Source organism: Lissotriton vulgaris, chromosome 9 (genome assembly GCF_964263255.1).
Source record: "Lissotriton vulgaris chromosome 9, aLisVul1.2, whole genome shotgun sequence".
In the NCBI taxonomy this organism is placed as follows: Eukaryota; Metazoa; Chordata; class Amphibia; order Caudata; family Salamandridae; genus Lissotriton; species Lissotriton vulgaris.
Window position 1 is genome coordinate 889,701,769 of NC_141697.1, and position 27,155 is coordinate 889,728,923.

Genomic DNA, 27,155 nt, shown 5'->3' on the forward strand with positions numbered 1-27,155 from the left:
AGATATGATTCCAGGTCATAACATTTTCCTAAACATCATTTACAAAATAGGACCTCAAAAACATCTTCATAGTAAGCTAATTTTTTCTATGTAGCATATTATTTTGACCAAAACATTTAAAAAAGGTGTCATTTATTTATATTTTTTATTGTATATCGATTGATAGACATATTCTTATTTTTCACGTTTTTGGTGGGTAAATAAACTCCAAATGCCCAAATTTCCCTTTATACATCACATTATATAGATCATAATAAAAATTAACATGCATATATATTTTTTGTTTGTGGGTATATGCTTTTAAAGTATTGGGGAAAAAGCTCTCCCATCTGCTTTTAAATGATATTTTTGTATTTAGATTGCTTCTAAGGTTTCATTACAGTGTTTTTTGGGGTAAATCTACCAAACCCTCCAAGTCTCCATTCATTATATGTTTCATATGCACCTTTCCTTTATATTTCTCTTGATAGGTGTGTGTGTGTATATATATATATATATATATATACATACATATACATATATATATATATATATATATATATATATATATATATATATATATATATACACATACACACACACATATATATATATACAAGAAGCTCCAATTTCCTGAAATGTCTGTCTTACAGACCAGAAAATTGGTCCAGGTTAGTTTATTTGGTGCAGTAGATCGCCATGGCGCGTTTTCGCACTACAGAGAGCGCTTGATCACATGACATAGTGCACGACTTTACATTGGTTTAAACAATTAGGATATGCAGCTGATCATACATATAGGTTTCTCCTAATGATATTTGATATTTGATATTTATTGGCATTTGTAGAGCGCTAGCTTTCGCTCCGGAGGGAGCATCTTGGCGCTGAGCACACAGAAGGTCATCTAGGGGGGCATGGATCAAATAGCTGCGAGGACTGAGGAGTCAGACTGAGAATAAATCCAGGTTTTCAGAAATTTCCTAAATAGGCTTTCTGAGGGAGCGTGCCTAAGGTTGGGGGGGAGACGGTTCCATGCCTTAGCCGCCAGAAAAGAGAAGGTCTTTCCACCCTTGGATTTTAGTTTTATACGGGGTTCCGAAATGAAATTGGCGCCAGATGACCTCAAGCAGCGGGTGGGAGTGTAATGCTGGAAGCGCTTGGTCAGGTAGGATGGACCCAAGGCCCTGTTTGCTTTAAATACAGTGACGAGGAGCTTGAATAAGATTCTCTTATGGAGGGGCAGCCAATGAAGGGTGTTAAGGGCTGCAGAGGCTGAGGACCTACGGGGAAGTTTCAAGACAAGCCTGGCTGCTGCATGTTGTACACTCTGCAGCTTTTTCAGAGAGGACTTCTTGATGCCTGCTAGGAGGCCGTTACAATAATCCAGCCGGGAGAGGATAAGCGCCACCGCGACTGATTTCCTGGCTGTGATAGGCAGAAAATTAAAACATTTCTTTAATTGCCTGATCAGACTGAAACAGCGCCCAGCGGTAATGCGCACATGTTCATCGAAGCTGAGGGAAGCGTCAAATTGAACGCCCAAGTTGCGGGCTGAAGCAACCGCGCTTGGTGGTGCTTCGGAGTTATAAGGCCACCAGTCTTTGGGGGAAAAGAATGTGCCTTTACCTAGGGGAATTATTTCTGTTTTGGCGCTGTTGCATTTTAAATGATGCAGGTTAAGCCAAGAAAAGACTTCTGACAGACAGTTTTGGAATCTGATGGCAGCATCCGGAAGTCTTTTATCGATAGTAATGATACACCTTTGACAGATAGGGGATCCTGTCGTGTCAACAAACAATAATCAAAGTTGTATAGTAAACATTATGATTCCGTTCTATATAATATCAAGGTATTTAAATCGATATATCAATCGCTCCGATACAAAAGTCCTATAAAACTGAGATCCAGATATTTTAAGTTGCTGACGTTTGCAGGTGACGTTAGGTAGCATACAAATTTGACTGACATGGAAGAAATACTACATGCATAAAAACTACAATTATGTCTCCAATCGTATTACAACTAATTAAATGGTTTGCAATCCATACAGTAAATAAACGTAGATTACATCCCAATTCATTTAAAAAGTCAAATTGAGTCACAAAACAGTTTTTCCGCCAATATTAAAACCAATGTCTCAATAAAGAATTAAATGTGCAAAGCAGTGCAAAAATAGAAAAATAAATTGTCCGAATTAGCAGCAATAAATTTACGGTACATTAATTAATTGGCACATTATACGGCCCCATGACTGTCTAAATACATCCACATAGCTGTAGAGGGCCAAGAGTGATATCAATATTAAAAAATCAACATTGGAGCCCCAATGTTGTTCCATTAGAGTAAATAGGTTCACTAATACAAGGTAAAGTGCAAGTGCTAAATACATCCATTGTTGTGGTCAGCAACTTAAAATATCTGGATCTCAGTTTTATAGGACTTTTGTATCAGAGCGATTGATATATCGATTTAAATACCTTGATATTATATAGAACGGAATCATAATGTTTACTATACAACTTTGATTATTGTTTGTTGACACGACAGGATCCCCTATCAGTCAAAGGTGTATCATTAGGAGAAACCTATATGTATGATCAGCTGCATATCCTAATTGTTACACAATACATATAAATAAGCTGTGAAATAAAATCCGATATTGGATATAATGTCAGCCTAAAACTATTATCGTATAAAATTATAATATAAATTTGATACACAAAAATAGGTTGCTTGATCGTCATAAATAACATATAAATATAATATAAAATGCCTTTAAAACGCATAATTGCAATAAAAAGTCCATTATGTTAAAACCTATTGCTACTCAGTAATCATTTGTTAAGGATCCCACTCAAATACAGAGTAATACTATATTTTTACTTTCCTTTTTCATATTTAGAGGCATGTAAACAAATCTTCTGTAACATTGAGGCCTGACGGTTGTTTTGTATTTAATTCCAAAATATATCTGGTCTCAAGACGGCGTAGTTTTTCCTCTCTATTACCGCCTCTTCTGTTTGCAGGGACACAATCAATGACAAAGTATTTCAAATCGCGGCTTTTAGAATCCTGTTTGAATTTGAAATGTCTCGCCACAGGATAGGTGTTGTCCTGGTTATTTATTGCCCTAAGATGTTGCAATATTCTTTTGGGGACTTGGAGCTTAGTGCTCCCTACGTACAGTAGATTGCAAGGGCAGGACAAGACATAAACTGCATATTTAGTTTTGCATGTAAGCAGTTTGCCAATCTTATGCTCCCTTTGATACAGTGGTGAAAAATACGTAGTTTTATTTTCACCCTGTTGGCAGGCTTTGCATGTCTTACAGTTAAAAAAGCCATGGTGTGTTTGTAGCCAATTAGATGACTCAAATACTTCTGGGCTAGTTGTAACTAACTCATCTTTCATGGATTGTCCTCTGCTATATGTTATTGACGGTCTTTTCGGTAGTTTAGAACCTATCACGGGATCACTTATAACTAAGGGCCAATTTTTCTTAACGATGGATTCAATCTTTTTATGTTGTTTGCTATATTGGAAAATGATCCTAAATTCCTCATTAGGTTCAATGATGTTTGTTTCCATGGTCCTATTGCTGGTATTTGTTCCAATGCCTAATAGATCTAATCTGTTTTTGTGCATGGATTCGGTAATAGCAGCATTAATAATCCTGTCAGAGTAACCCCTTTTTCGAAATCTCATTTTACTCTCTTCTTGGGCTATTAAAAGATCACATTCTTTGCTATGAATGCGTTTTAGCCTCAACATTTCCCCATAAGGGATACTGCTTACCAAATGTTTTACATGTGAGCTATTAGCATGGAGTGTTGAATTCCCTGCAGTTGCTTTCGGTGGAGTTTTGTTTCAATTTTATTGTTCTCAATAACAATTTCTGTGTCTAAAAAGGTCACTGATGTAGAACTTATGTTAGCAGTGAAATGCAGGTTGAGATTGTTCCCATTAATTGCCCGCACAAATTCCTCTGCACTATCCAAACTTCCGTCCCATATCACAAATAAATCATCTATGAAACGTAGCCAAGTTTTGACCTTAGTTGTCATAGCCTCCATGTTTTCCGTCATAAGGACCAGCTCCTCCCACCAACCCATGTGAAGACATGCGTAGCTGGGGGAGAAGCTGGCCCCCATGGCAACACCTCGCAACTGCTTGTACAAAAGACTGTTAAACAAACATGTTGTTATTTAAACAGAAGTCAACCATTTCCAATAGCATTTGTTTATGTTTTGGCATATTGCCCAAAGACCTTTCCAAATAAAACTCAAGCGCTCTCAAACCATCAGAATGTACAATACTTTTATAGAGTGAGCTGACATCTAGGGCTATCAATAAGAAATTGGATTCCCAGTCACAGTCTTTTATTTTGCATAAAAAGTCACTTGTATCACTCACATATGATGAGAGGGCTTTCAAGTGATTTTGGAGAAAGAAATCCACATATTGGGATGTATGTTCAAGGCATCCATTTCTTGCTGAAATAATGGGCCGGCCCAGCGGATTTCTCAAGTCTTTGTGTATCTTTATTAAAAAATATATTGATGGTACCACAGGAAAATTGTTTTTAAGGAATTTGAATTCTTGTCCAGTGATAAGACCCTCTGATTTCCAATTTCATAATTTTTTGTTGAAATTTGAGTACATTGTTTTTAACTCAGTTCCGGTACATCTTGTGTAACACATCCTGTCATTGAGCTGATTGAAAGCCTCCTTAGTATACATATCCCTGTTCATTAAGACAATGTTACTGCCTTTGTCTGAGGCCCGAATTATGACTCTGTTGTTCTTCTTCAATTTAGATATCAAGGTGTTATAGTCTGCCTTTTCCTTATTATACTTTGATTTACCTCTGTGAATCTTGATAGAGAGTTCCTTAAGCTGATTTGTCAAAGATCAATCGAATCCTTTAGCATAACTGGGTTAAAGGTTGATTTTGGCTTGAATTCAGTAAGTGGGCTGGTGGATTAAATTGAAAATAAAATGGAGTCTGTATTTGATGCCGTTGTTTGTTCACATTGTGACCCAGAACTGTTGTCCATTGAGTCCATATCCCACAATTCCTGTATATCATTTATAAGGGCTTCAGTTGTTTGTGTATTACCAATAGTATGAGCTCACATTTGTTGTAGGTACTGGTTCGTTTGAATTCTTGTTTACACACACATACACTCTCCTATTTATAGGTATCCTTTTAATTGTATCCATTTATCCTTACATGTAAATTTAGCATTCCAAAACCGTTGCAAACATTTCTTCAGTAAAAATGTAAAACAATCTGACTTTTGTAACTGTTGCAAAATTACAAATATATATATTACAGATTGTTTTTGTGTGTCATAGAATAACATTCATGCTGTAAAAGTCAATTCAGTTCATCTTTCTACACTGGATTGTGAGAATCCCTGAACACTGCACTTGTACACTACCAGTTTTTTATGCCCCCGTCCAAAGTCAGAATTGTGTTGAACAACTAAAGGTAATTTTTCCTACTTATAGTTGTTTTGAGACCTTTTCAGCACTTTTATTCTTGTCAGAAATGGCTGCACTGGGTTTGAAGAGTGTCCTACCAGAAAAAAAAGGGAAAGGATTGTTCCAACCAGGCTTCAGAAGCTGCTGCTGGAGCTCTAGCGCAAAAGGAAACAAGCATTGACAAAGCAACTAGGTTTGATGTTGGCAGCCAGGCTCTTGCATTTCTCAAGGTTATTTGTAGTGATTTGATAAATCGTTATTTTAAATAAATAGAAGGGAGTTTGAAACATAGCTAAATGAATAGAAGAGGGTTTCATAGATAGAGAGGGTTTGAAAGATAGCTAAATAGACAGAAAGGTAGAGAGGCTTTCAAAGAAAGCTTTAACAGATAGAAAGCTAGAGAGGGTTTCAAAAGTAGCTAAATAGATAGCATTTGGGAGATTTATGACTGTCGCAAGAAGCGGGAAAAAGTTCAGTCCAACATCTTCTGGCCATACAGAATACTTTCTCGCTCCAACCTTATTTAAAATATAATCTGAGCCAATATGAAAAATTTCTCCTCACAAGGTTCAGACTGGACAATTTCCATGGACTTGTTGGCTTCCCAAAACAAAATGATTGGTCGAGGTGCCTTCAAATTTGCCCTTGCGACTCCATCTCTACCCAATCTACAATACATACAGTATTGTTCGGCAAGTTCTATGTACTTCCGCGTAGACGTTGGGTCATTCCCATATTACGAATCACGGGACTTCGAACTTGTCGCCCAGCTTTTCTAGCCTTGCAAATCCTGGAGAACGAACCATATGCTAAATCCCTTGCCTACTTTTTAAAATTTTGCATTAATCACCGCCCCAATCTTAACATTGTTTGATTGATATGTTTTTTTATAAATTTTAAGCTCAGCTATAGAATTATGAATCTTGGTGTAAATAAATTGTAATAAGAGATTATGTTTTAATATGTACCATGTTTTATCTGTACTTTTATGGTTTTCAATGAAAATCGAATACAGATGATTTGATTTGATAGCAAGGTAGAGAAGGTTGAAAGATAGCTAAATAGAAAGTAGAGAGGGTTGCAAAGATAGCTAAATAAATAGATTAGGGTTTCAAAGATAGATAGAGTTACAAACATAGATGTATCAGTAGAGAGAATAGCAAAGATAGACTGATATAGAAGGAGATAGACAGAGAGTAGCACTTCATTGCGTGCATACTAAAAGTTGACAACTTAACAAAGAACCATTTCAAATCGACAATCTTGTAGTCAAGTCAAGTCAAGTCAATAGATTTATATAGCGCGCTACATACCCAGAGGGTCTCAAGGCGCTTGAAGAAGGGTGGGGAGTTACTTGTCAAATATCCACGTTTTGAGTTGCTTTCTGAATGCTAGGTGGTTCTGGGTAAGGCGAAGGTGAGTGGGAAGTGAGTTCCAAGTTTTAGCTGCTAGGTAGGAGAAGGATCTACCTCCCATGGTGGTTTTGTTGATGCGAGGTACAGAGGCAAGGGCTTGATTGGAGGATCGTAGCTGGCTGGAGGGGGTGTAGAAGGAAAGTCGTGTGTTGAGGCATTCGGGTCCGATTTCGTAGAGTGCTTTGTGTGCGTGGGTTAGGAGTCGGAAAGTAATCCTCTTATTGACGGGGAGCCAGTGGAGGTTTTTCAGGTGATCAGAGATGTGTTCTTTACGCGGGATGTCTAATATGAGCCTGGCTGAGGCGTTCAATCAATCAATCAATCAATCAATCAATCAAAAACATTTATAGAGCGCACTACCTACCCGTAGGGTCTCAAGGCGCTGGGGGGGGGGGGGGGCGCTACTGCTCGAACAGCCAGGTCTTGAGCTTCTTCCTGAAGGAGAGGTGGTCTTGGGTCAGGCGCAGGTCGGCCGGGAGGGAGTTCCAGGTCTTGGCGGCCAGGTAGGAGAAGGACCTTCCTCCTGCAGTGGCTCTACGGATGCATGGGACGGAGGCGAGGGCGTGGCTGGCAGATCGGAGGTGGCGTTTGGGAGCGTAGAAGTTGATGCGTTCTGGATGCGTTGGAGTTTTTTCTGGAGTTTTGCGGTGGTGCCGGCGTAGAGGGTGTTTCCGTAGTCCAGTCGGCTCGTGACCAGAGCGTGGGGGACTGTTTTCCTAGTTTCGGTAGGGATCCAGCGAAATGCTGTGAAATAGCAGCAAAAACCACCGCTGATGGACAGAATGCAGACCAATGTCATACAATCACCCCAGTACAGAGATCTGGGCCTAAATCCATCGTTTTTTTGCACTCCACACCACCCCAGTTCAGACATGGCCATATGCAAATCAGTCTGACCCTGTGCCTCATGGGAACAGTCCAGCCCGAACTGCCAAGCCATGCCTTCCCTGGACCGGAAACAAGCTTCCGAGGACCGGTTTCTGGCATTCCAGCAGTCTTCAGCCCGGCTTGCTTGAATCCAGTGGTGTGGAGTGCATGGGACTCACGTCTGAGCATACCCATCCCACTCAGGGTGACAAATGCAAAAACCACAGTTGATGGACAGAATGCAGAACAATGTCATACATTCACCCCAGTACAGAGATCTGGGCCTAAATCCATCATTTTTTTGCACTCCACACCACCCCAGTTCAGACATGGCCATATGCAAATCAGTCTGACCCTGTGCCTCATGGGAACAGTCCAGCCCGAACTGCCAAGCCATGCCTTCCCTGGACCGGAAACAAGCTTCCGAGGACCGGTTTCTGGCATTCCAGCCGTCTTCAGCCCGGCTTGCTTGAATCCAGTGGTGTGGAGTGCATGGGACTCACGTCTGAGCATACCCATCCCACTCGGGGTGACAAATGAAATAGCAGCAGGCAAATAAAAAATGGCCACGCCACAATTTAGTTTACAACAGCATTAGCAACAGACAGGAACCAATAAAGTTGGAATGTGTCTAGTGCTACATCAAAAACATGAAAAGATGTTAGAAATCTATGTGCTATCACATGAGGTCTAAACACAGAACAAAAAGGCAACCCTAACATAATAATTAAGTAACAACAAGCACTGGCACTGAAAAGAACTACTTTTGTGTTTGGATAAGCTCTCTGTGAAAGGACATAAATGCCATCACTCTCAAAGAAGCTAGCCAGCGGCTGAAGTCGGCTGACCCACTACCTCATGGTTGCATTCTGTAGTGGGCAGAAGAAAATTGCGAATGACACACCATAAGACCAATGGATGAAGAGAGCGGTCTGAAATCCTTTATAAGTATAAAATACATATAATTTTCATAAAATCAAAAAAAGTTATGGCTAATGCCCGATCTAATATCTGGGGGACATTCTGCCTACACCTCTACAGAGAGTCACCAGTTTAGTTATAAACACATTAAAAAATGTTTCATTAGTGGACATTTTCAGTGATCTTACCAGGAGGCGTTCATGAACTTAAGTGAAGATCCCATAATGGAAAGAACTTGTTCTTTTTAAACGTATTACACGGTTTACCGGACTTGAATATTACAAAGCAGGAATATTTGTGGTGCCAGCTAAAGAAGTGGATTTATAGAAGAACACTAGTAATCCTTATTATCCTTACTCCTGTCTCTCTCCCAAGGTGCACCCTTCTTCAGATTATATAAAGGGCCGGAGTCCGTCTGACATCGGTCAGGAACTGTAACCGTACAACCTATTGTTGTCGGTTACAGATATGCAAGTAAGATGCGACCGAACAACCCAGTTCGGTCGCATGTCTATACCTTTCAATGAGAGCATGCATTCCAAAAGGAATGCATGCTCTCATTGCAAGAGCAGGGGTGTAGCGATCATCTGGGGGGTGCCATAGTTGCCCCCTAGGCCGCCGAATTTGGCGGCCCGCAACCACGGGGGCCATACTGAGGGCCTCCAGAGACAGTTTCCCACTGCCTTTTGGTGCCTGAAAGACCGGCACAAAAAGGCAGTAAGAAACTGCCATTGTACTCCCTAGGCCGGAAAGCGCCGGACGGGGGAGTACTGAAGGGTTTCCGGATGGCGGACGGGCTCTCTGATGGCTCGGTCGGAAAGGAATCCAAACACCACATTCCGATGCAGCAGGAGGGTTCCGACAAAGGGCCGGAGCCCTTCCTGCCTGCATAGGAATCGGCCTCAAAGTCGGAATAAGAACATTTACCACAAAAACGTGTGAGCTAAGCCCACCGCAGTACCTTGTAATTAAGGTCAGTGTGGGTCTTTAGACCGACAGAAATATACAAAACTCCCAACGTTAATTTTTTTAAAACTTTTATTAACATGCATGAATATCACATTCACTGTACCAGAACAGAAGTTTTACAGTAGCCGTTATATCATTTGAGCATTTATAGTACAACTTTGCAATCCTATCAAATTTTGAGAAATGAACACAGACATAGAAGATAAATTAAATGGATTAGAAACCTGCTGTGTCAAAAGCCGAAGACATATTCAAGTACATATACAACCATTTAATGCACATATAGTACAAAAAATAAATAAAAGGTTTCGTGAAAAAGGCATACATTTCCTAATGCCCTCTGTGACAACTATGGTAGAACAGAGGCCTATTACGTACCACTCCAATTCTTGGCCATTTTAAACATGTTGGCAGCTCTGGCATACATTTCACATGCCTCCTCCACTTTGGACGACCCCCTAAAAACAACAGATACAAAAGTGTTTAGGAAAACACAAGGAAGGCAAAAAGGTACCAATATTTTTAACCAATACGAGACCAACATATTTTACCATAACTTAAAAGGAACTTAGGAGGATAAGAATCTCCTTTTTTGTAGGGTAAACACTTTAAATTGCTTGGAGGGTCTAACAGTAGAGGACATAACCAGAAGGCAGCTTATTAAACGAACGTCTCCCATGACAGTAAAGAGTTGTATTATCTTAAAGTATCTATTTTTATGAGTAACCTGCAAGGTGGCTTTCCATGACTATCGGGATCGCCGAGAGCAGGGGCATATCACAGCCCACACTCCTCCATTTCACTTCCAAGGGCACACTTTAGCCCGCAACCTCTGTGTACTTGTTCTTAAGATTATGTCATTCAATTGGCCCGAAATACGCTCTTCTTCATCCCACCCTAATGGGGGATAGATTAGATAGAGCACGTGCCTACTACTGGAAGCTGAACACATTCTTTCCAGGACCTATTTTTTAATGTGGATGTTTTCTACGATTGATACGATAACGGCATTACCTAACTTGAGGGTCTCTGGACTCTGTTTTCGTGCAACATTTTAATATTACGTGTTGGGTCGACAGTCCAAATTTTGAGAGTCGACATTCATTAACATTAAGCCTTGAAGAAGTTACAATCGTAACGAAACACATGTCGGATGCCTTTATCGTTTGCCAACAAGGAGGTTTCAAGAATGGGACCTCCATGTGCTAATTTGTAATAATATTGTTTTATGTGAAACAATATATATTTTCTTTTTGGATTGTGCTGTACCAAACAGTGGTACAAAAGGGGGTGGTGATGGACGGAGCATCTGAATCAATCAAACACTCACTCCCAGTCAAAAGATCTGGGTTTAATCCATCACCGTTCTTTAGCCCACTCTGCCACCCCAGTTCAGACATGGCTATATGCAAATCAGTCTGACCCTGTGCCTCATGGGAACAGTCCAGCCCGAACTGCCAAGCCATGTCTTCCCTGGACCGGAAACAAGCTTCCGAGGACCGGTTTCTGGCATTCCAGCCGTCTTCCGCCCGGCTTGCTTGAATCCAGTGGCAAAGTGAGCAAGGGACTCACGTCTGAGCATACCCTGCCACACTTATGGCGGCCAAAAGTGGTACAAAAGTGCTGCTAAAGAACGGTGATGGATTAAACCCAGATCTTTTGACTGGGTGTGAGTGTTTGATTGATTCAGATGCTCCGTCCATCACCACCCCCTTTTGTACCAAACAGGTCACTGTATTTTGAGTGAAACACTGTCGTTGGAAATTAAATAGAACTTTGCATAATTGATTACCCAGACTGCTTTCCTGTGAGCTGCCAAATTGGGTTTTTGACATATGAATATGTTTTACTACTCATGAATAGAGATGTGAATTTTGAGAGAGCTGAGGTTACAGTTGTTCTGTTAATAAATGCAAAAGTATTACTCCATGATGCCGTTTGGACAACGTGGCAGAACGGAAAAAACAAATGACTGAAGTCTAAACAGAAAGCTGTTTACCCCCCTTTTATGCCTGGCTTAGTTTCCTATGCGCCTCTTTGTTCAGCACTAAAGATGTCTGACCCCAGCCTCCTATTGCAGCACTCAATCTTGCAGCAAGCTACAGCTTTCCAAGGGTCTACCTCAAATACCGAATAGTGCCTTCTAGACACAGATGGGCACTCTTAGCTCTTCATGCCTGGGGGTGTTATAACAGATTCAGGTAATGACGGAATACGGACTGGGTGATCAGAAGAGTGAGGCTAAATCAGACGCTAAGGAAAATAAAGGTTACAAAAAATAATTATTTTGGGAAGGCGCCTTAGTATTCTCTTGGTTGAGCTACACTGTGCAATAGATGTGACTTTACTGCACATGAAAGAGGCTTTTCTCATACTAAAGATTGCATACAAACAGATTTCTCTACAATGACAGAAAGGGCAAGAAATGTCACTAGTAATAGAGAGGGGTTTTTTGCATGTTCCTACTGCAAGGGTGCACACAGAAACCTAAAGACCAAAAATGATGTCCCCAAATGGGTCAGAAAGCAAAGTACTGTACCAAATTTAATTTTACCCAGACCACACACACCTTTCTTAGAGGTGTTACAGGTGTATTGTGTATGCATGCCTGTGACATGAAACCAACTAAATCTGCTATCTGGTCTCAATGTGCATCACCACATTTCTCATACCCATTCCAGACTCAAGGCCATGTGCCCTACTACTATCAATTACAATAACACCACTGGGTTTGGGCTCCCAAAAGCAAGGCAAAGCCTCTAAGAACTAAATAACAAAATAACTGCCAGTACTGTATAATGATTTCTTTTCTTAATGGCTGTACACTAAATGACACAAAACAAAAAGTGACATAGACTCCTTTTTCTGTTTGAATTTATCAAAATGAAATTATTATTTATTCAAGTATCATATTTTTCTTGTTCAATTTTTTGTATTTTTCACAAAATTGCAACATTAAAAACACATAAATCTACAAATTCAAAACAGTCAATACATTTGCATACACTCCAAAGTCCGGATTTTTCACACCTTCAATCATACCCACTCAACACATTCACCACATACAACAACCAATATATTTACAATAGTCAGACTTTTTTTTAAAACAAATATTACAACGCCATAGAAAAATAATAGATCCAACAAAATTTGATTTTCAAAAATCTTTATGAATTTCACGTTTTTCCACTCTTATGGCTGAAGAAAGACTAGTCTGCGCATTTCGAACTCTAGCTGGTTTATAGAGTTCTCAGCAGGACCAAAAGGACAAGCTGTCTACATTTGTGTATGTCTCAAAAGATTCCGCTGCAAAACAATATAATTTGAAAGGACCAGTTCCAGTGACACCGAGTGCAGCAGCACCATGGAGCAGCTGTATACGTCATAGTGTACAAGACCCCGATTACTCCCCCATTCAGACAGAGGCCCCCCCCCGGTCCTACCAAATTATATTGTTTTGCGACAGAATCTTTTGAGACATACACACATGTAGACAGCTTGTCCTTTTAGTCCTGATGAGAACTCTATAAACCAGCTAGAGTTCGAAACGCGTAGACCAGTCTTTCTTCAGCCATAAGAGTGGAAAAACGTGAAATTCAAAAAAAAAATTGAAAATCAAATTTTGTTGGATCTATTATTTTTCTACGGCGTTGTAATAAGATTTGTTTTTAAAAAAGTCTGACTATTGTAAATATATTGGTTGTTGTATGTGGTGAATGTGTTGAGTGGGAATGATTGAAGGTGTGAAAAATCCGGACTTTGGAGTGTAAGCAAATGTATTGACTGTTTTGAATTTGTAGATTTATGCGTTTTTAATGTTGCAATTTTGTGAAAAATGAAAAATACAAAAAATTGAACAAGAAAAATATGATATGATACTTGAATAATTTCATTTTGATAAATTCAGACAGAAAAAGGAGTCGATGTCACTTTTTGTTTTGTGTCGTTTAGTGTACAGCCATTAAGAAAAGAAACCATTGTACAGTACTGGCAGTTATTTTGTTATTTACTACTAACAATGGCAGGTTATAGCCACTTACATACTATGCCTTCACAGCCCTAAAGTAAATGCTAAAGAGCTTGGATGTCTGGAAGCAGCTCATATGCATTAGGCTTTCTCATACTCTGGATTATTTGTGCACAAATGACCACCGACAATTACTGTTCGCAGCTGTGGATTGCGGCTGATAAATGTTTTCTTGGGAGTACAGCAATCATGCTTTCTTTTAAAACGGATGGCAACTGGTTGACCCAGCTCCTACTTGTCAGCCAAAATACAAATAAATTAAAGAATGCTCACCAACTTTTGTCTGATGATTGATACCCAGTCCATGTGAGAACAGAGGAACAAAGAGGATGTGCTGTATAGAACAGAAGGTATAGGGAAGTTCTCAACCATGGGCAAACACAAACTAACCTTCACTAAGCCTATGATAGATTTCTCAAAAGAGACTTTAGAGCAGAGCACTTTGAGACAATTTCTGCATGGGAGTAGTAGTCAGGTGTGCCGTCTTAAACCTCCACTATGCTTATTTCTTGCATATCCGTAACATATGCAGTATTTGTGAAAGGCCTAAGCCATTGGTGATATAGAGTACTCATATGGAATCAATTCCAATCCATAATTCTTAGCGAAGTACAAGCTTTTTTAAGCCAAAACAGTTTGTTTAGGTAACGGCATTCCAACAAATGTAAGGTCTAGGTAATTGTACAGTCACATTTGCTTTATAGGTGGGACTCCACATCTCTGAGAACCCAGTGGCACCTCTAGTGTTGATGGGTACACATACATATCTCCCTTTTAATAGACTTACAACGACTGTCTGTCAGTTTGTGATGGGAGTTTAAGTGGAAGGCTTTTCTAGCAGTGGCCTATGGACACCTGCACAACAGAATAGGCATATAAAACTTTTGGAATTTGGGGCTTGAAGTAGCCTTGAAGGGAAATACACCTCAGATTCACATTATCATAGGATGTATAAGAAACAAAACAAAGTGATATATAATCTGAACAAAGAAGAAGAAAGTGAGCCATGGCCTGAGCAGGAGGAAATAATAATGCATTCATATAGGCAGAAGACAAACACATGCTTCTTACGGAAAACAAATCTCCGAACAACTTAATCAAACTTCCATCTTTCACAGATGAGAATTTAAGCAATCAGCCCTGGACTTGAATTTCAGTATATTCAAAGGAGGGAATCCAAAGACATATTTGTATATTTGTTTGCAAAGCTTTAGCTAAATGTTTCTCTGCTCTACCCAAGAAAGAAGTCCGGGCTATTGTGAAGGTGGGGAGAGGTGCAGCCATTAGGATTAGGGGATGCTCCCTCCCCAAAGGGAGGAGACATACAAAGTGTGTAGCCACCCTAAAGGTAAGTTCCCCATTGGCTACTTGTCAGTGCCTGTAACACCCGTAAATTCAGTATTTAGGGGCACCCCTGAGCCTTGATCATCAGATTGTTGCTACCTAAGAAGGACAAAGAAGACACCATACAGCCAAGCCTGAAGTTGACTTCTGATTTAGCTCCCAGCCCTATCCCCCGTACACGCGCTTAAAGACTATGCAAACAAGAGGACGCCTGTCCTGCAGCCAAGGACTTCTGGGAACCAGAGGAAGACTGTCTGCACTTCAACAAAGACCACATCTCCCGAGGACAGCGGCTCTATCCATAAGTCACCAACTCCAAGGACTCCAGATCAAGAAGGAACCGCAGCGCCTGCCCTCTGTGCCCCTGAAGCCCAAGACCTGAGTCTGAGTCGGTCACCTGTTCAGTGAAGTCATCCCAGTGATCCTGCCGTTGAAAACATTGGTGGCGGAACTCCCCTAAATTGCACAAAAATGCCTGCAGCCTCATCTAAAAGGGCTCCCCTGACCTTGACCGGCTCTGGTAAAGAAGTTCCGACATCCAAAGGCACCCCTGAATCATTAGCCCCTTGACTTTGGGAGGTCCAGCCAATGGTGCCCAAGCATCTACAGACACCACTACTTACCTGCCCAGCTGTTGGCCACCTTCGTCCAGCCTCCTGGTCCGTTTGTGCGACGAGATTCCCCTTTCACTTGCATTGGGCGTGAAACCCTGCTGCCCCTTGTGTCGCTGGTGGTGTATGGTTGGAGTTGCCTTATGGCCCCCTCATGCCTGCCTAAACCCCCAGGCCTATGCCCTGAAACCACAGGTACCTGCAACCAGCACCTCTGTGGGTGGCCCCAGTCTCCTTTGACTAACAATGTGCTCAGTGACCTTTGTACCCAGTAGTCCCAGTGCAGCTGGTGGGGCAGTACCTACTTTGATCTAACCCTTGTCCAGTGTTGGTCTAAAACCCAAAAGACTGGATATGTAAATCAAGTACTTGCCTGTAAAGGTGCATAACTGTTTTCCTCCCATAGGAATGTATTGCATTTCTTGATATTTACACTTAAGGCACGATTCTGATGCAGTTTGGAAAACTTACCGACCGAATGAGTTTGGGAATGGTTTCCAACAGAATCGGATCGGAAGAGTCCAACCGACCGAGTACGATGCATCGGGATGCTTCCAGATACGATTTGGTTGGACTCCCATGGACTTCAATGGGAGCCTTTGTTCAGACCGAATGCATAGATTCCCATTGCAGAAAGGGGTGGCAGGGAAAATCGGGCACCCTGTGGCGGGCACCACCTGGTGCCTGCCACACTGTGCATGGCTGGTAAGGGGGGGGCCATGGGTACCCCCACGCGCCCGATTGGGAAGGCCCACTACAGAACCCCAAAGTCCGATTCTGACTGCTGATTCGCGTTAAACAGCACGATTCGGAAAGGCTGTCCAAATCCTGCATCATACTTGGTAGTTCGGAAACGCGGCCTGTAAAGACATACGATTCTGCTCCAGACGGCTTGGTGATTCCGAATGCCTTCTGGTTTGAATTAGGATATTTCTAACACCTAACTCGCATCATACTCGGTCGGAAACCTTTCCTAGTCAGTTGGAAAGACAAGTTCCTGATCCGATTTGGACGGAGCAAATGCTGTTAGGAGGCCTTCCTAAACGCATCAAAATCAGGCCCTAAGTGTCTATCTTTTACATTGCTCAGTTACTGCTATTGTTGATTAATACCACAACGTTTTTTTCAGTATCACTGTAAGGTATTCTTATTGTTTTTACAAACACATTCATACCGTACCTGAAAAGTATTGCTATTTGAAACTGGTACTTACCTGCAAATGAGTTTCTCTTGGTTCTAAAAATAAAAGTAAATCATATTTTTTTATACAAAACAACTGATCTTGGATTCAGTATTTGATTGTGTGTGACCTTTTCTTGCCTGAGTGTGTACAACTAGGATAACCACAACCCTTTGATAAGCCTAACTGCTCAACCACACTACCACAAAAGAGAGTAAGATATTATCTACATTAAGCTCTATAAAGCCTGTATGGATCCAATGCACACTGTGCACACCATGTCTTACTTTGGTATAGTATATACAGAGCCAGCTTCCTACAAGAAGGGAAGAGGGTCAGTCTATTTCCTTGTGGGAATCTAAAGAGGGAAATCTATTACAAGTTGTTAGTTCAAAAGTATGTCCATTCTGAGAGCCAGCTATCCTTTATGGGGAGAAAAAGGTGGAAGAGACAAAAGTTTGTAGAAGTAGCCGAGTGTTATAGCTTAAATTTGACCTACTCAAGAAATACTTGGGGAGTGATTTTCCCACAAGGGAAACTGGATCATGTCAGGATTTCAAACGTTCCAGACAACGTAGTCCACTTTGGGGCCCTTTACAGAACTTCTTGAGTTCCTTCAGTTTATTTGTAATATGTAATTCCTTTTGCCCATTTTGAAAGGAATAGGGGAGGGTAAGGTGGCATGAAGAGTAGGATAAGGCACAGAAACAGATTTTTTACTTTTTTTAAAGACACATACTGTAGTTAAAACGTGTGGCCCGGCCCACCCCAGTTCAGAGACACACTAGCTCGCTCTTGGCCCCGGTGCTTCCTGCATTGAAAGGAAGCGGCGGTTTGCTAAAGTGCACTCTTGAACGTGGCCCCGCCTCCAGACAACCAGGGAGTCCTGGGGCATGTAGTTCTAGCACCATGCAGCCCAAAGCAGCAACAAAAGCATACCTGTGAGATGTTGAGGGCATGTTTTTGTTATGCATGTTGCCTGTAGAAAGCAACACAATGATAAGGTTGGAATAAGAGCTTGGAGGTCAAAATTGACTATTTTCAGGTGACATATCTTTCAGTGGAATTATATTTTTGAAGGTAGCAAGAACTGTTGTGACTGTACTCTTGGGTGACAATGAACTCACGAGGATGGACATGCCTGGCATTTAAGAGCAAAGTAGATGGCTCTGGATGAGGCCAAAGTCGCATTCATTCAATTTTCCTGAAAGTGTAGTTCATTAGGTGGTCACAAACACTGGTAGATGGAGTGGAGGTGAGACAAAAGGGAAAACTAGAAAAGTTTCCCAGTGAAATTCCCAGCATCCGAGACCTATGCTCAAAGGCCTTCCTCTTTGCTATGGTACGGGCTGCCTTACAGCCATGGGAGTGTATATGGCACCAGACCTAGTCAACTGGCAAAAGCAATTTGGGAGATGCCTCTCGAGTATTGTCAAAACAACAGTTGATGGACAGAATGCAGAACAATGTCATACATTCACCCCAGTACAGAGATCAGTATAGAGATGGGAACAGTCCAGCCCGAACTGCCATGCCATGTCTTTCCTGTTTTTGCATTTGTCAGGGGGAGGTGGGGGGGAGGGGGGGGGGGGGGGGAGGGGGAGGGGGGAGGAGGGGGGCAGGGGGGGGGACCGAAGCAGACCTCGATAAAACTTCATGGTGAAAAGTTGTCTGGGCACATGAAAGATGTGTGAACCTATTGTCTTAGAAATGTCTGTTGCGCTTGGTGTTGGTGATCATTTGGGCCCTGCTACGGAATTTCTCCTCTCCATGAAAGGCAATCGAAAATTGTCACCGCTGTGGACTCTCCACAAATGGCCTGCATAACGGCTACTTCTTATTAAATGGGACACCAACGAATCATCCCTAAATGACATGTCTCTAAGAGACAATAGCAGGACTTTCAGAAGGCTCACTTGGAAAAATCATCCAAGAATTGTGTCAGAACTCGCACATTCACTCATTCATCCACCTCTCACTGAGTGAAGCACCGGCTCTAAAGATATGTCTGTAACCTGCATGTCACCCATGGCTTAACTGTACATGTACTGTGAGTGATAAAAGCTTCTATTAGCAAGCCATGCTGAATTTATTCTGTGGGAAATGGAAGATCACACTTGTTGAGAGAAGGAAGCTTGCTTTGCTACTGCCATGCTGTTCCTGTTCTTTGAGAAAATATACACTTGCACTGTTGCTGCCTAATTTGTAGTTGGCCTAGGTTGGCAAAAGCTTCTGTGCTGCTGTCGATGTTGTACACCTTTACTGGGCCTGTGCTGACGCTTGGTATGAAACTTTCAACCACACATAAGAAAAAGCTATCCACATTGCCACTCATTATTTTAAGGCATGATATGCATGTGTGAGAGTACACACAGCATATTTAAGCTAAGTTTACTTTTTAGGCATGAAACAAGCAATCTTTGAAATGGAGAATTGTCAACATTGCTGACAATTGGTACGCTGCGATGAATAATACCTCAAACCAGTTCTTCCATATTATCCAACAGCACTATGCATGTTGAGGTTTTGAGCACATATTCAGCTGTTAAAGAAAAACTACATGCCAATGCAACACACTGTTGGCTGAAAAAGCAAACAAAAGTAGTTGATCATGTCCTATGTCATAATGCCAAAGCTCAGATTTGTGAAATTCAAAATAAACTGTAGTTCCAGGCTTTCTGCCTTTTTATTTGCGAGTAAACAGGGGTTGAACATCTCAGCATAGGAGATGGCAGAGAAAGCCTTTCTTTTCAGATGTTATGTGAGCACCTCACTGCTAAGGGGTTTAAATTATCACTCCTTGGCAAACTGGCAAAATATATTATTTACCCTAAGAACAATAGCAGTTAAAGTGTCTGGAGAAGGGAAAAATAATGTCTTGTTACCCCTCCTGCCTAGCACATCCTGGGCCTAAGAACTGGTGCGCTTTGTGCTGTACAAGTGCAGCACATGCTGCAGGTGTTGCCATACGAGGGTCGCCAATGGTGGGTGCGATGGTTATATTCAATGTTCTTTTAAAAAAGGAGATTGCCAGCTTGAATAGAGGCCTTGCTTTGCTGCATTGTGGAGCATGTTTGCTGAGGGGTTACATGTCCATCTAATGCCTTAAATGGATATTAGTTTTCATGCACATTAAAAGGTTTAGTGAGAAATCAGCATGAAGCGCTTAAGTAAAGTTGTCCCTGCTACCATTGTGGTGAGAGACGATAAAAAGTTAAACGGTAGGCGGGGAGCTCGCCCTGCCATTATGAGCAGCGCTCAGATCTTCGTTCCCACTGGCAGTCTCTCTACAAATGATGTAGGTGACACTGGAGTGTACTGCACCTCAGCGAGGAGAATCTGAGGAGAGGAGCAGAGGAAGGAGGAGGAGAAGAGGTTAAGCGATAGTAAGATGGAGATCACAGGGAGCAGAAATGTTTAGGAGAAACAGCACATTGGAAGAATGCTGGAAACGCATGCCTTCCTATGGAGTTTAACTGATAAGTAAAAAAAGTATTTATCGGATTATGTAAGGTCCAGAAGTCAGCCAATCAAAAGGATGGTAAAGAGGATATGTTCCTGGGAAGTGACAATCCCAAAATGGACAAGATGGGCCAAGGAATGCCATTCAATAAGAAGCAAGCATACAATAGTGACAATAAAACTAACCCATGGTAAGCAATTGGTGGGCTTTAAGCCCCCTCTAAAATCTGGAAAATCTGAAAATAGTTTTTTTTCCAATCAGACTGTTGTGCTGTCTTTTAGGCTTCGCTCAACCTAAAAAGGCACCTAAATGGTTAAAGTCTCAAAATCGTTGTTTCTTTGTAATAAATGTAAGCATCACAAATGGACATTGATCGCCTTATCCCTTCTGTGAGGCTATTAATCAAAAATACAAAGACCGCACAATAACAATGCACATGTGTTGCAACCTCGAAACAGAAGGTTAAATTTCCTTTCCCTATGCTTTCTGCCATCGAACAGCTGGTTCCTCCACAAAGAGGTACTCTCCAAAAACGTCATTCTTATCACATGAAGAGGATTCGGACCGGTCCTTGGAAACAGGAACAAACACCATGTGTACCAAAGGTCAAGATGGGGTTTCTAATTAACAGTTACAATCTGACCGCTGCTCAAAGATGTGCACAACGGGCTGTACTTCTAACCTCTAGTGTTTTAGGTCTCGCCTAGTGTTGCAGCGCATGCGCTGTCGCTCAGTGAGACATTGTGAGAGATAGGAGATTTTAGAAGGGGACTTGTTAGAACTGGCTATTTCTGTTTGGCTAAGGCTGACGCCAAAGTTAGGCAGAAACCACCATTCTAGTCAGGGCAAGGGAGTCACACGCCAAGATAACCCCTGCTCACTGCTTTAGTAGCTTGGCACGAGCAGACAGGCTTATCCCGGAGGCAATGTGTAAAGCATTTGCGCACGCACACAACAGCAACAACATCCTAGGCACACCACAAAAGGAACTCCACACAAGGTTATATAAAAATAACTTTTGTATTGTCAAAACACATCAGATAGTAATCACACAATATACATTGTGCCAACTGGCACAGGCAATATTCACACGGGATTATTTACAGGACAGGGCCACATGGGCCACTGTCAGAATCAACACTTTTAGAACTAGAAATACTGTTAGAAATAGCACTTTTGAACATATAACAATCAGAGGTTTCACACATGATGCATAGAACATTCAGACGTGTAGGTAAGACACATAATGCATAAAACACATTCAGAGGTGTCACAGGCATAATGGCATAGCACATTACGCATAACTCACATTTGGGCCTAACCGGTAAAAATACAGTAGGCAATCTCCTCACTAGTCTAAACAAATTAGACTCTGCCTCCTAAGTATAAATCATTTTTAGGGGCGTAACTCACATAGTGAAAACATCTCACTAGCATAAACCTACATAGGTAAAATAACCTCATAATCACATTGCGCAAACATCACCTTAGGCAATTACTATCATAAACATTGTAAAATCACATTACGCAATAACCACATACCAGCCCCCTGGACAACTGGCCATCTCAAGAAAGGGGCTCAGATGCCCTGTGTCCAGAATGTCAGGGCTCGTTGCCAATGCAGCGCTAGTCAGGGGTGCGCCACCGGCGCAAACCTAAACGTTGCAGCTGCCCACTACTTGCTGGGCAGCTGGGAACAATCACAAGGGCCTATACGGTGCAGCTGCCCATTAATTGCTGGGCGGCTGAGACAAACGGCGACAGGGGCTCTCTCTAGCCCCTAGAACAAATCTGCGCCATCTGTTGGAGCCCCACAGGCTCTGATACTCTGTACAGGTTGAAGCCACACAGGCTCTGACATAACCCATGCCCCCAAATGTTGGAGCCACACAGGCTCTACATTAAAATATGCCACGAGGAAATATGCCCCTAACCGGACAATCACGGGCCTTCTAGCCCAGGGGATGATACTCCCCACGTTGGAGCGGCCCACTGACACACGGGGCCGCTCTGATGTAGTGCCTCACACCGGCACCACAACACTCCATAGGCTCCCTCGTGGAGCAGAAACAGAACTGCCCACAGGAGCCTCTCGGGGCTCTAAAAACAAATGTCCTTAATAACGGTGGAGTCCCGCTCGGGGGACTCAGGACAATGGCCCCAAATCAGGAGGAGCACTTAGCAGGAGGGGGCGGGCACCGGCAATGTGCCCCGGCACCCCCTCTACCAATACTGGCCCCCAGAAGCCTCTTGGGCTCTTCAACACATCTGGCCCCGGACTGTTATGGGCGCAAATAGGTGGGGGGGGGGCACCGGCAACGTGCCCAGACACCACCACCCCCTACACAACAAAGTATGGGCCCTCCTGGGCCAGAGGAAACACTTGGCCCAAACGTTGGAGCCAGCTGAGGCTCTGCGCGTTGCAACCAGAACCGTTGGGGCAGCCCACTGCCCTCCGGGGCCGGCCTAGATGCCCCCATCACACACGCCGCAACACACGCCCGGAGCCCCCAGCCGGCCTTCACTTACCGGCTGTTCTCCTCCGGCGGGGCTCCTTCGGGCAGGCGACAGCACGTCTCCGGCGGGGCTCCCATTGACTCCAGGGAGCCTCGCACCCCCCCCCCCCCCCGACGACAGCCTCTTCATCCTCTCTCGGCGGCGGCGGTGCTTCACCCGGGCCCCCTCCTGGGACCCAGGGCTCCTCAGGACATCGCGGGGCTCCCTCAGCTCATGGGAGCCCCGCAACACCTCTCCTCACACTCCTCTTGGACCGCCTCTCCTCATTGGCGGCCTCCAGCAGGGGTATCGCGGTTTGGCCAATCCCCGTGCGGCGGCGGGCGGGCCTTCCTTCGCAAACCGGAAGTCCCGCCCAGAGTCAGGCGCGATGCCGCCTGATTTCCTGTTTCGCCCGCGGCAGAGATTTCGGGCATAAAGTAGGGGTGGGCGCCCTCGAGAAGAAACAAAAAATAACCACCGGGGTGGGCACCCTTTAAGGCAATGATCAAAAGGGGTGGCACCCTTTAATTAAAGTATCGCGAATCGGGCGTAATGCAGGGTCGGCACCTGCCAATCCATAGGACAGCACCAAAGACTCACTCGGGGGCACAAAGGGCAGGAGCGCTTCCCTCCTAGGGAAAACGACAGCGCTCTGCCCAGAAATTAAAACTAAAGCGCTCTCAAGGCGCTGAGGACATAGATAACCCCAACAGGCCCCCAGAGATGACCCCTATAGCATGGGGGGTCCCACAAAGTCCTGGATCTCCAAAAGATGGAGCAAGCAGCTCCCAACACAGGAAAGTCCATCAGCATCCAGGATATCCAGGGGCTGGGCAGGGCCCAGGCTTCCCCTGGGCCCCAGCAGCAGCACGCCTCTGGCAGATTCAAGTAGGAAACAAGAACATTTTGTAAGGAGACACAGCCCCTTTTTATACAGAGAAATCTCTTGTCTAGCAGGGTGCTGGCAGTGTGAGAACCAGCTACAACTGGTTATAGGGAACTCCTTTCACAGGCCAGGCTAGGGACATCAGACGCACCACAGGGGGTGGAGCCACATTGTGTGGGGAAAGCCCAGCCCTATTCAGGCCCAGGTGCACCCCTCCCCTCACATCAGCATGCTAAACACTCCATTCACCACCGGGGCAGACCCTCCCAGACTCTTGGAGCCAGGCTCACCAGCCAATCACACGCCAGACACAAATTACACAAATATGCCAACTTCTAAAAGTGGCACTTCTACACTAGACACAAACATGCCGCATATATCATTGCGCAGCATTCAATCTCACGCGTTCGCACATACCAAACTCGACCCTGCACTCCCCACACATCAGGAACTACCATGGTTATACATATTCCCCATGCATTCCTATGGGAAGGCAGGTCACTAACCACACATACACAGAGAGCTCCCGCACTTTACACTGTACAACAGTGAAAAAGTGCGCAGAGGCCTAAAATCATCAACACCAGGTCACAGAAACAGGCTAGGAAAAAACAAAGAGTCTTGGGGTGAACCTGCCAAAAGGGCCGGGTCCAACAGGACTTTAAGCCCCGCCCCTCATTTTCATTAGATGGCGTCATCGTTTATGGTAAACAGTGGCCTCCCATTGAAAATGAGGCTACTTTGTTACCGCCCTTTCGCCTTTTGGGACGGCCCATCCAGACTGGATCGTTTGCTTCACGGCTGTTGTGAAGCAATTTCTTATCTAAAGTAGGGTTGTTATCTAAACAAGCCGTGAAGCAAAGGATCCAGTCCCGATGGGCCGTCCCAAAAGGAGACCGGGCGGTAACAAAGAACATTCCTGCCTTGCAAGCAATTCCCCAGATCACGCGTGTTCACAAGTGAGAGCTAGTGAACAAAACGACCGCCACCCACCTCGAGGGGGGCCCCCCTCCCATCACGAAGGCGACAGTCCACGATGTTACTAGTTATCTCCAGCCATCCTGTCTGTGGCTCTGTCCATTTCCCCGGACACCTGTCTTTTTATCGCTCTGCCCTACCCTGCCCCCTTCTTTCTCACCTATTGGTTGGTCTGATCACTGGAGGTTTCCTAATGCCCCCCGATCATATGCCATTCACGCTGTCACATTTCCTCTGAGCCACTTTCGTCCTGGCGTTCCTCAAAAATCCAGATTTCATTGCCCCTATAGCTATCTTTTCTTCCGCCCTGTTCTCTCATCTGTTTGTCGTTTCAAAGGTTTTCCCTATAGCCCTCCGGCCTTGTGTTCGGTGGCACCCCTTGCATTCTCGTAGCCCCGCTCTGTTTCCACGCCATCCCCGGAACCTACCCGTTGTAAATGAATTGAGGATGCCCCGGCATCTCTCTGACCTTCTGAATCCATAAGGGGGTTTATTTTCGTCGTTTCGAGGCGCTAGAAGCATTATATGTTACTATTGCCAAATTTAGTGGCACTTGATGCATGGATCGGCTCATTTGTTGCTGTTGGTAGTTTGTTTAGAGCAGCAAAATAAACCCTCTAGGCTGACGCGTGATGTAAAGGTTAAGAGTTCGACCTTAGTTAAAGCCGCCTCCTCCTTTTACCCTTCAAAGGCCGAAGACATAGGACACTTAATAGCAACAACACCACTTGTTGGTTACAGAGCATAGAAGCCGCTGACATGAAGCTTGAAACACTATAAGAAAACATTATTCTTAGTGGCTCACCCCACCCTGCTTCTCCCAGTTTATTGGCCTTACAATGCAACACATGTGCCTCACGGTAGAAAGGGCCACTTAGACCATCCTCCTCTGTTACTTTCCCATGCCACGCGCTAATTGTGACTTTTTTGCTCATATCGGCCTCACTCGCTCATTATCGCAGAGCTCTTGGTTGCTTCTACCCGTTTACTCAATCGTTCTTTCTTCCCCTCAGAGTCCGTCCTCTCCGCAACAGTCCGCCCCACAAGAGCAACTCTAACCGCAAACTGAAACCACCGCTTCGGAACGAATTGCAATTTCCAATTGCAAAAATACATTAAGCTAATAGAAGCGAGCGAGCCATTTAGAACACAAAACGATAGTGGTGCCACCGGTTAACCAGCTCTAGACTGGCACGTGGCCAATGCAGCGCCTGCCATTATTCAAAATGCGCTTCACTTCCGGAAATATATCGGACAGGTGTACGCTGCAGTTTTTTGGGGAAAGTGCGCAGGCCCATTATTTTTGTTAAGGCAACGCTACGCAGCCGCCAAGGGCGCCAGCCATTTGTTGCCTAATGCCCGACTGCCATGCCCCTAGAAGAATACAATTTGCCGCTGTAGTTTGCTCGAGGGGAGAGGGCAACATGTTACGTGACAAAGGACGTCAATAATCCTTACACAATCTTTGATAGTTTCCCTTGGCGCAGTTAAAAAGGCTGCACTATGATTGTCCTATTCAATGAGGGGCTTGCTGTTCATTCAGGGTCGTAGCTTCCTTTGGTGCACCAGGTGCAGTTGTACCGGGGCACAAAGACGTGAGGGGGCCAACCAACAATGATTTTGCTTTATTTTATAATTCCACCCTGCCCGTTTCTTTCCTTGCACTAGGGCTCAAGGCACACTGGCTATGCTTTTGGCAGTTCTATATAGCGCGTTGAGCTGAATACGGGGCGTACACATAGGAATGTTGCGCACCCCAAAGCCTGCCATCCCTTCATCTTAAGCACCCATTTGCCATTTGATCGGTGAATCGTGAGATTAGTTGTTCTTCTAGAAACTACATGAAAACATGCTATAATGCTATAACCCCCCCCCCTTTGGTCTTGGATAACTTCAAAGGGTTCCTTCTCTTCCTGGCCTAGACTGTTGACTGAGGCAGGCCCTCGGTGTCGGATTCCTGAACTTTTTTTCAGGAGTCAAGTATCCTGGAAAACAGTCTTTAGTGGGTTATACCCATAAAATTTGTAAGTTACATCTAAGGCTGGAGTACGACATAACTAACCTGTTGTCTGCCAAGCACCCAGAACTCCCTTTTGTTTGATCATGCACTTTGCATAACCACAAACACCAAATACAAACCGATTATTAAGCGGTGCTTTGTCTTTTTGTTTGCATAACAATAATTGAATTGGTTTATGGACTTTTTCATAGGTCTCCTCATGAATTTGCCACCATATTGAAAGCAGAGCTTCTTCAGAGCCCGGGAGTGATAAGGGAAAACTAGGGTTAATGGGATTATGAGGGGACGGGGTGTAGGGATAATAGGTTCAGGAGTCTGTCTGGGAACAATATCAGGAGTTGGTGGGTGACCACACTCTTTTGAACGTACAGTAGTGTGGAGACGAATTAGAGAGGGGCCTTGGTAGCGGGGTATTCTACACCCAAATATTTATACCACAACTGGCGGGTTGCCACAATTTTTATGGATACTGACCTCGGATCTACTCTACTGTTGTTTCTGAAGGATGACCG

General features: G+C 43.6%; 1 protein-coding gene across 1 annotated transcript in view; it reads right to left on the minus strand.

Moving 5' to 3' along the window:
• NAPA (NSF attachment protein alpha) overlaps positions 1–27,155 on the minus strand; it is a 218,850-nt gene that overhangs the window by 142,715 nt on the left and 48,980 nt on the right. Inside the window, exon 2 of the mRNA XM_086938646.1 lies at positions 10,017–10,096. Within this exon, the coding sequence (XP_086794772.1) occupies positions 10,017–10,096 (80 nt within the window). The remainder of the gene's footprint in view (positions 1–10,016; positions 10,097–27,155) is intronic.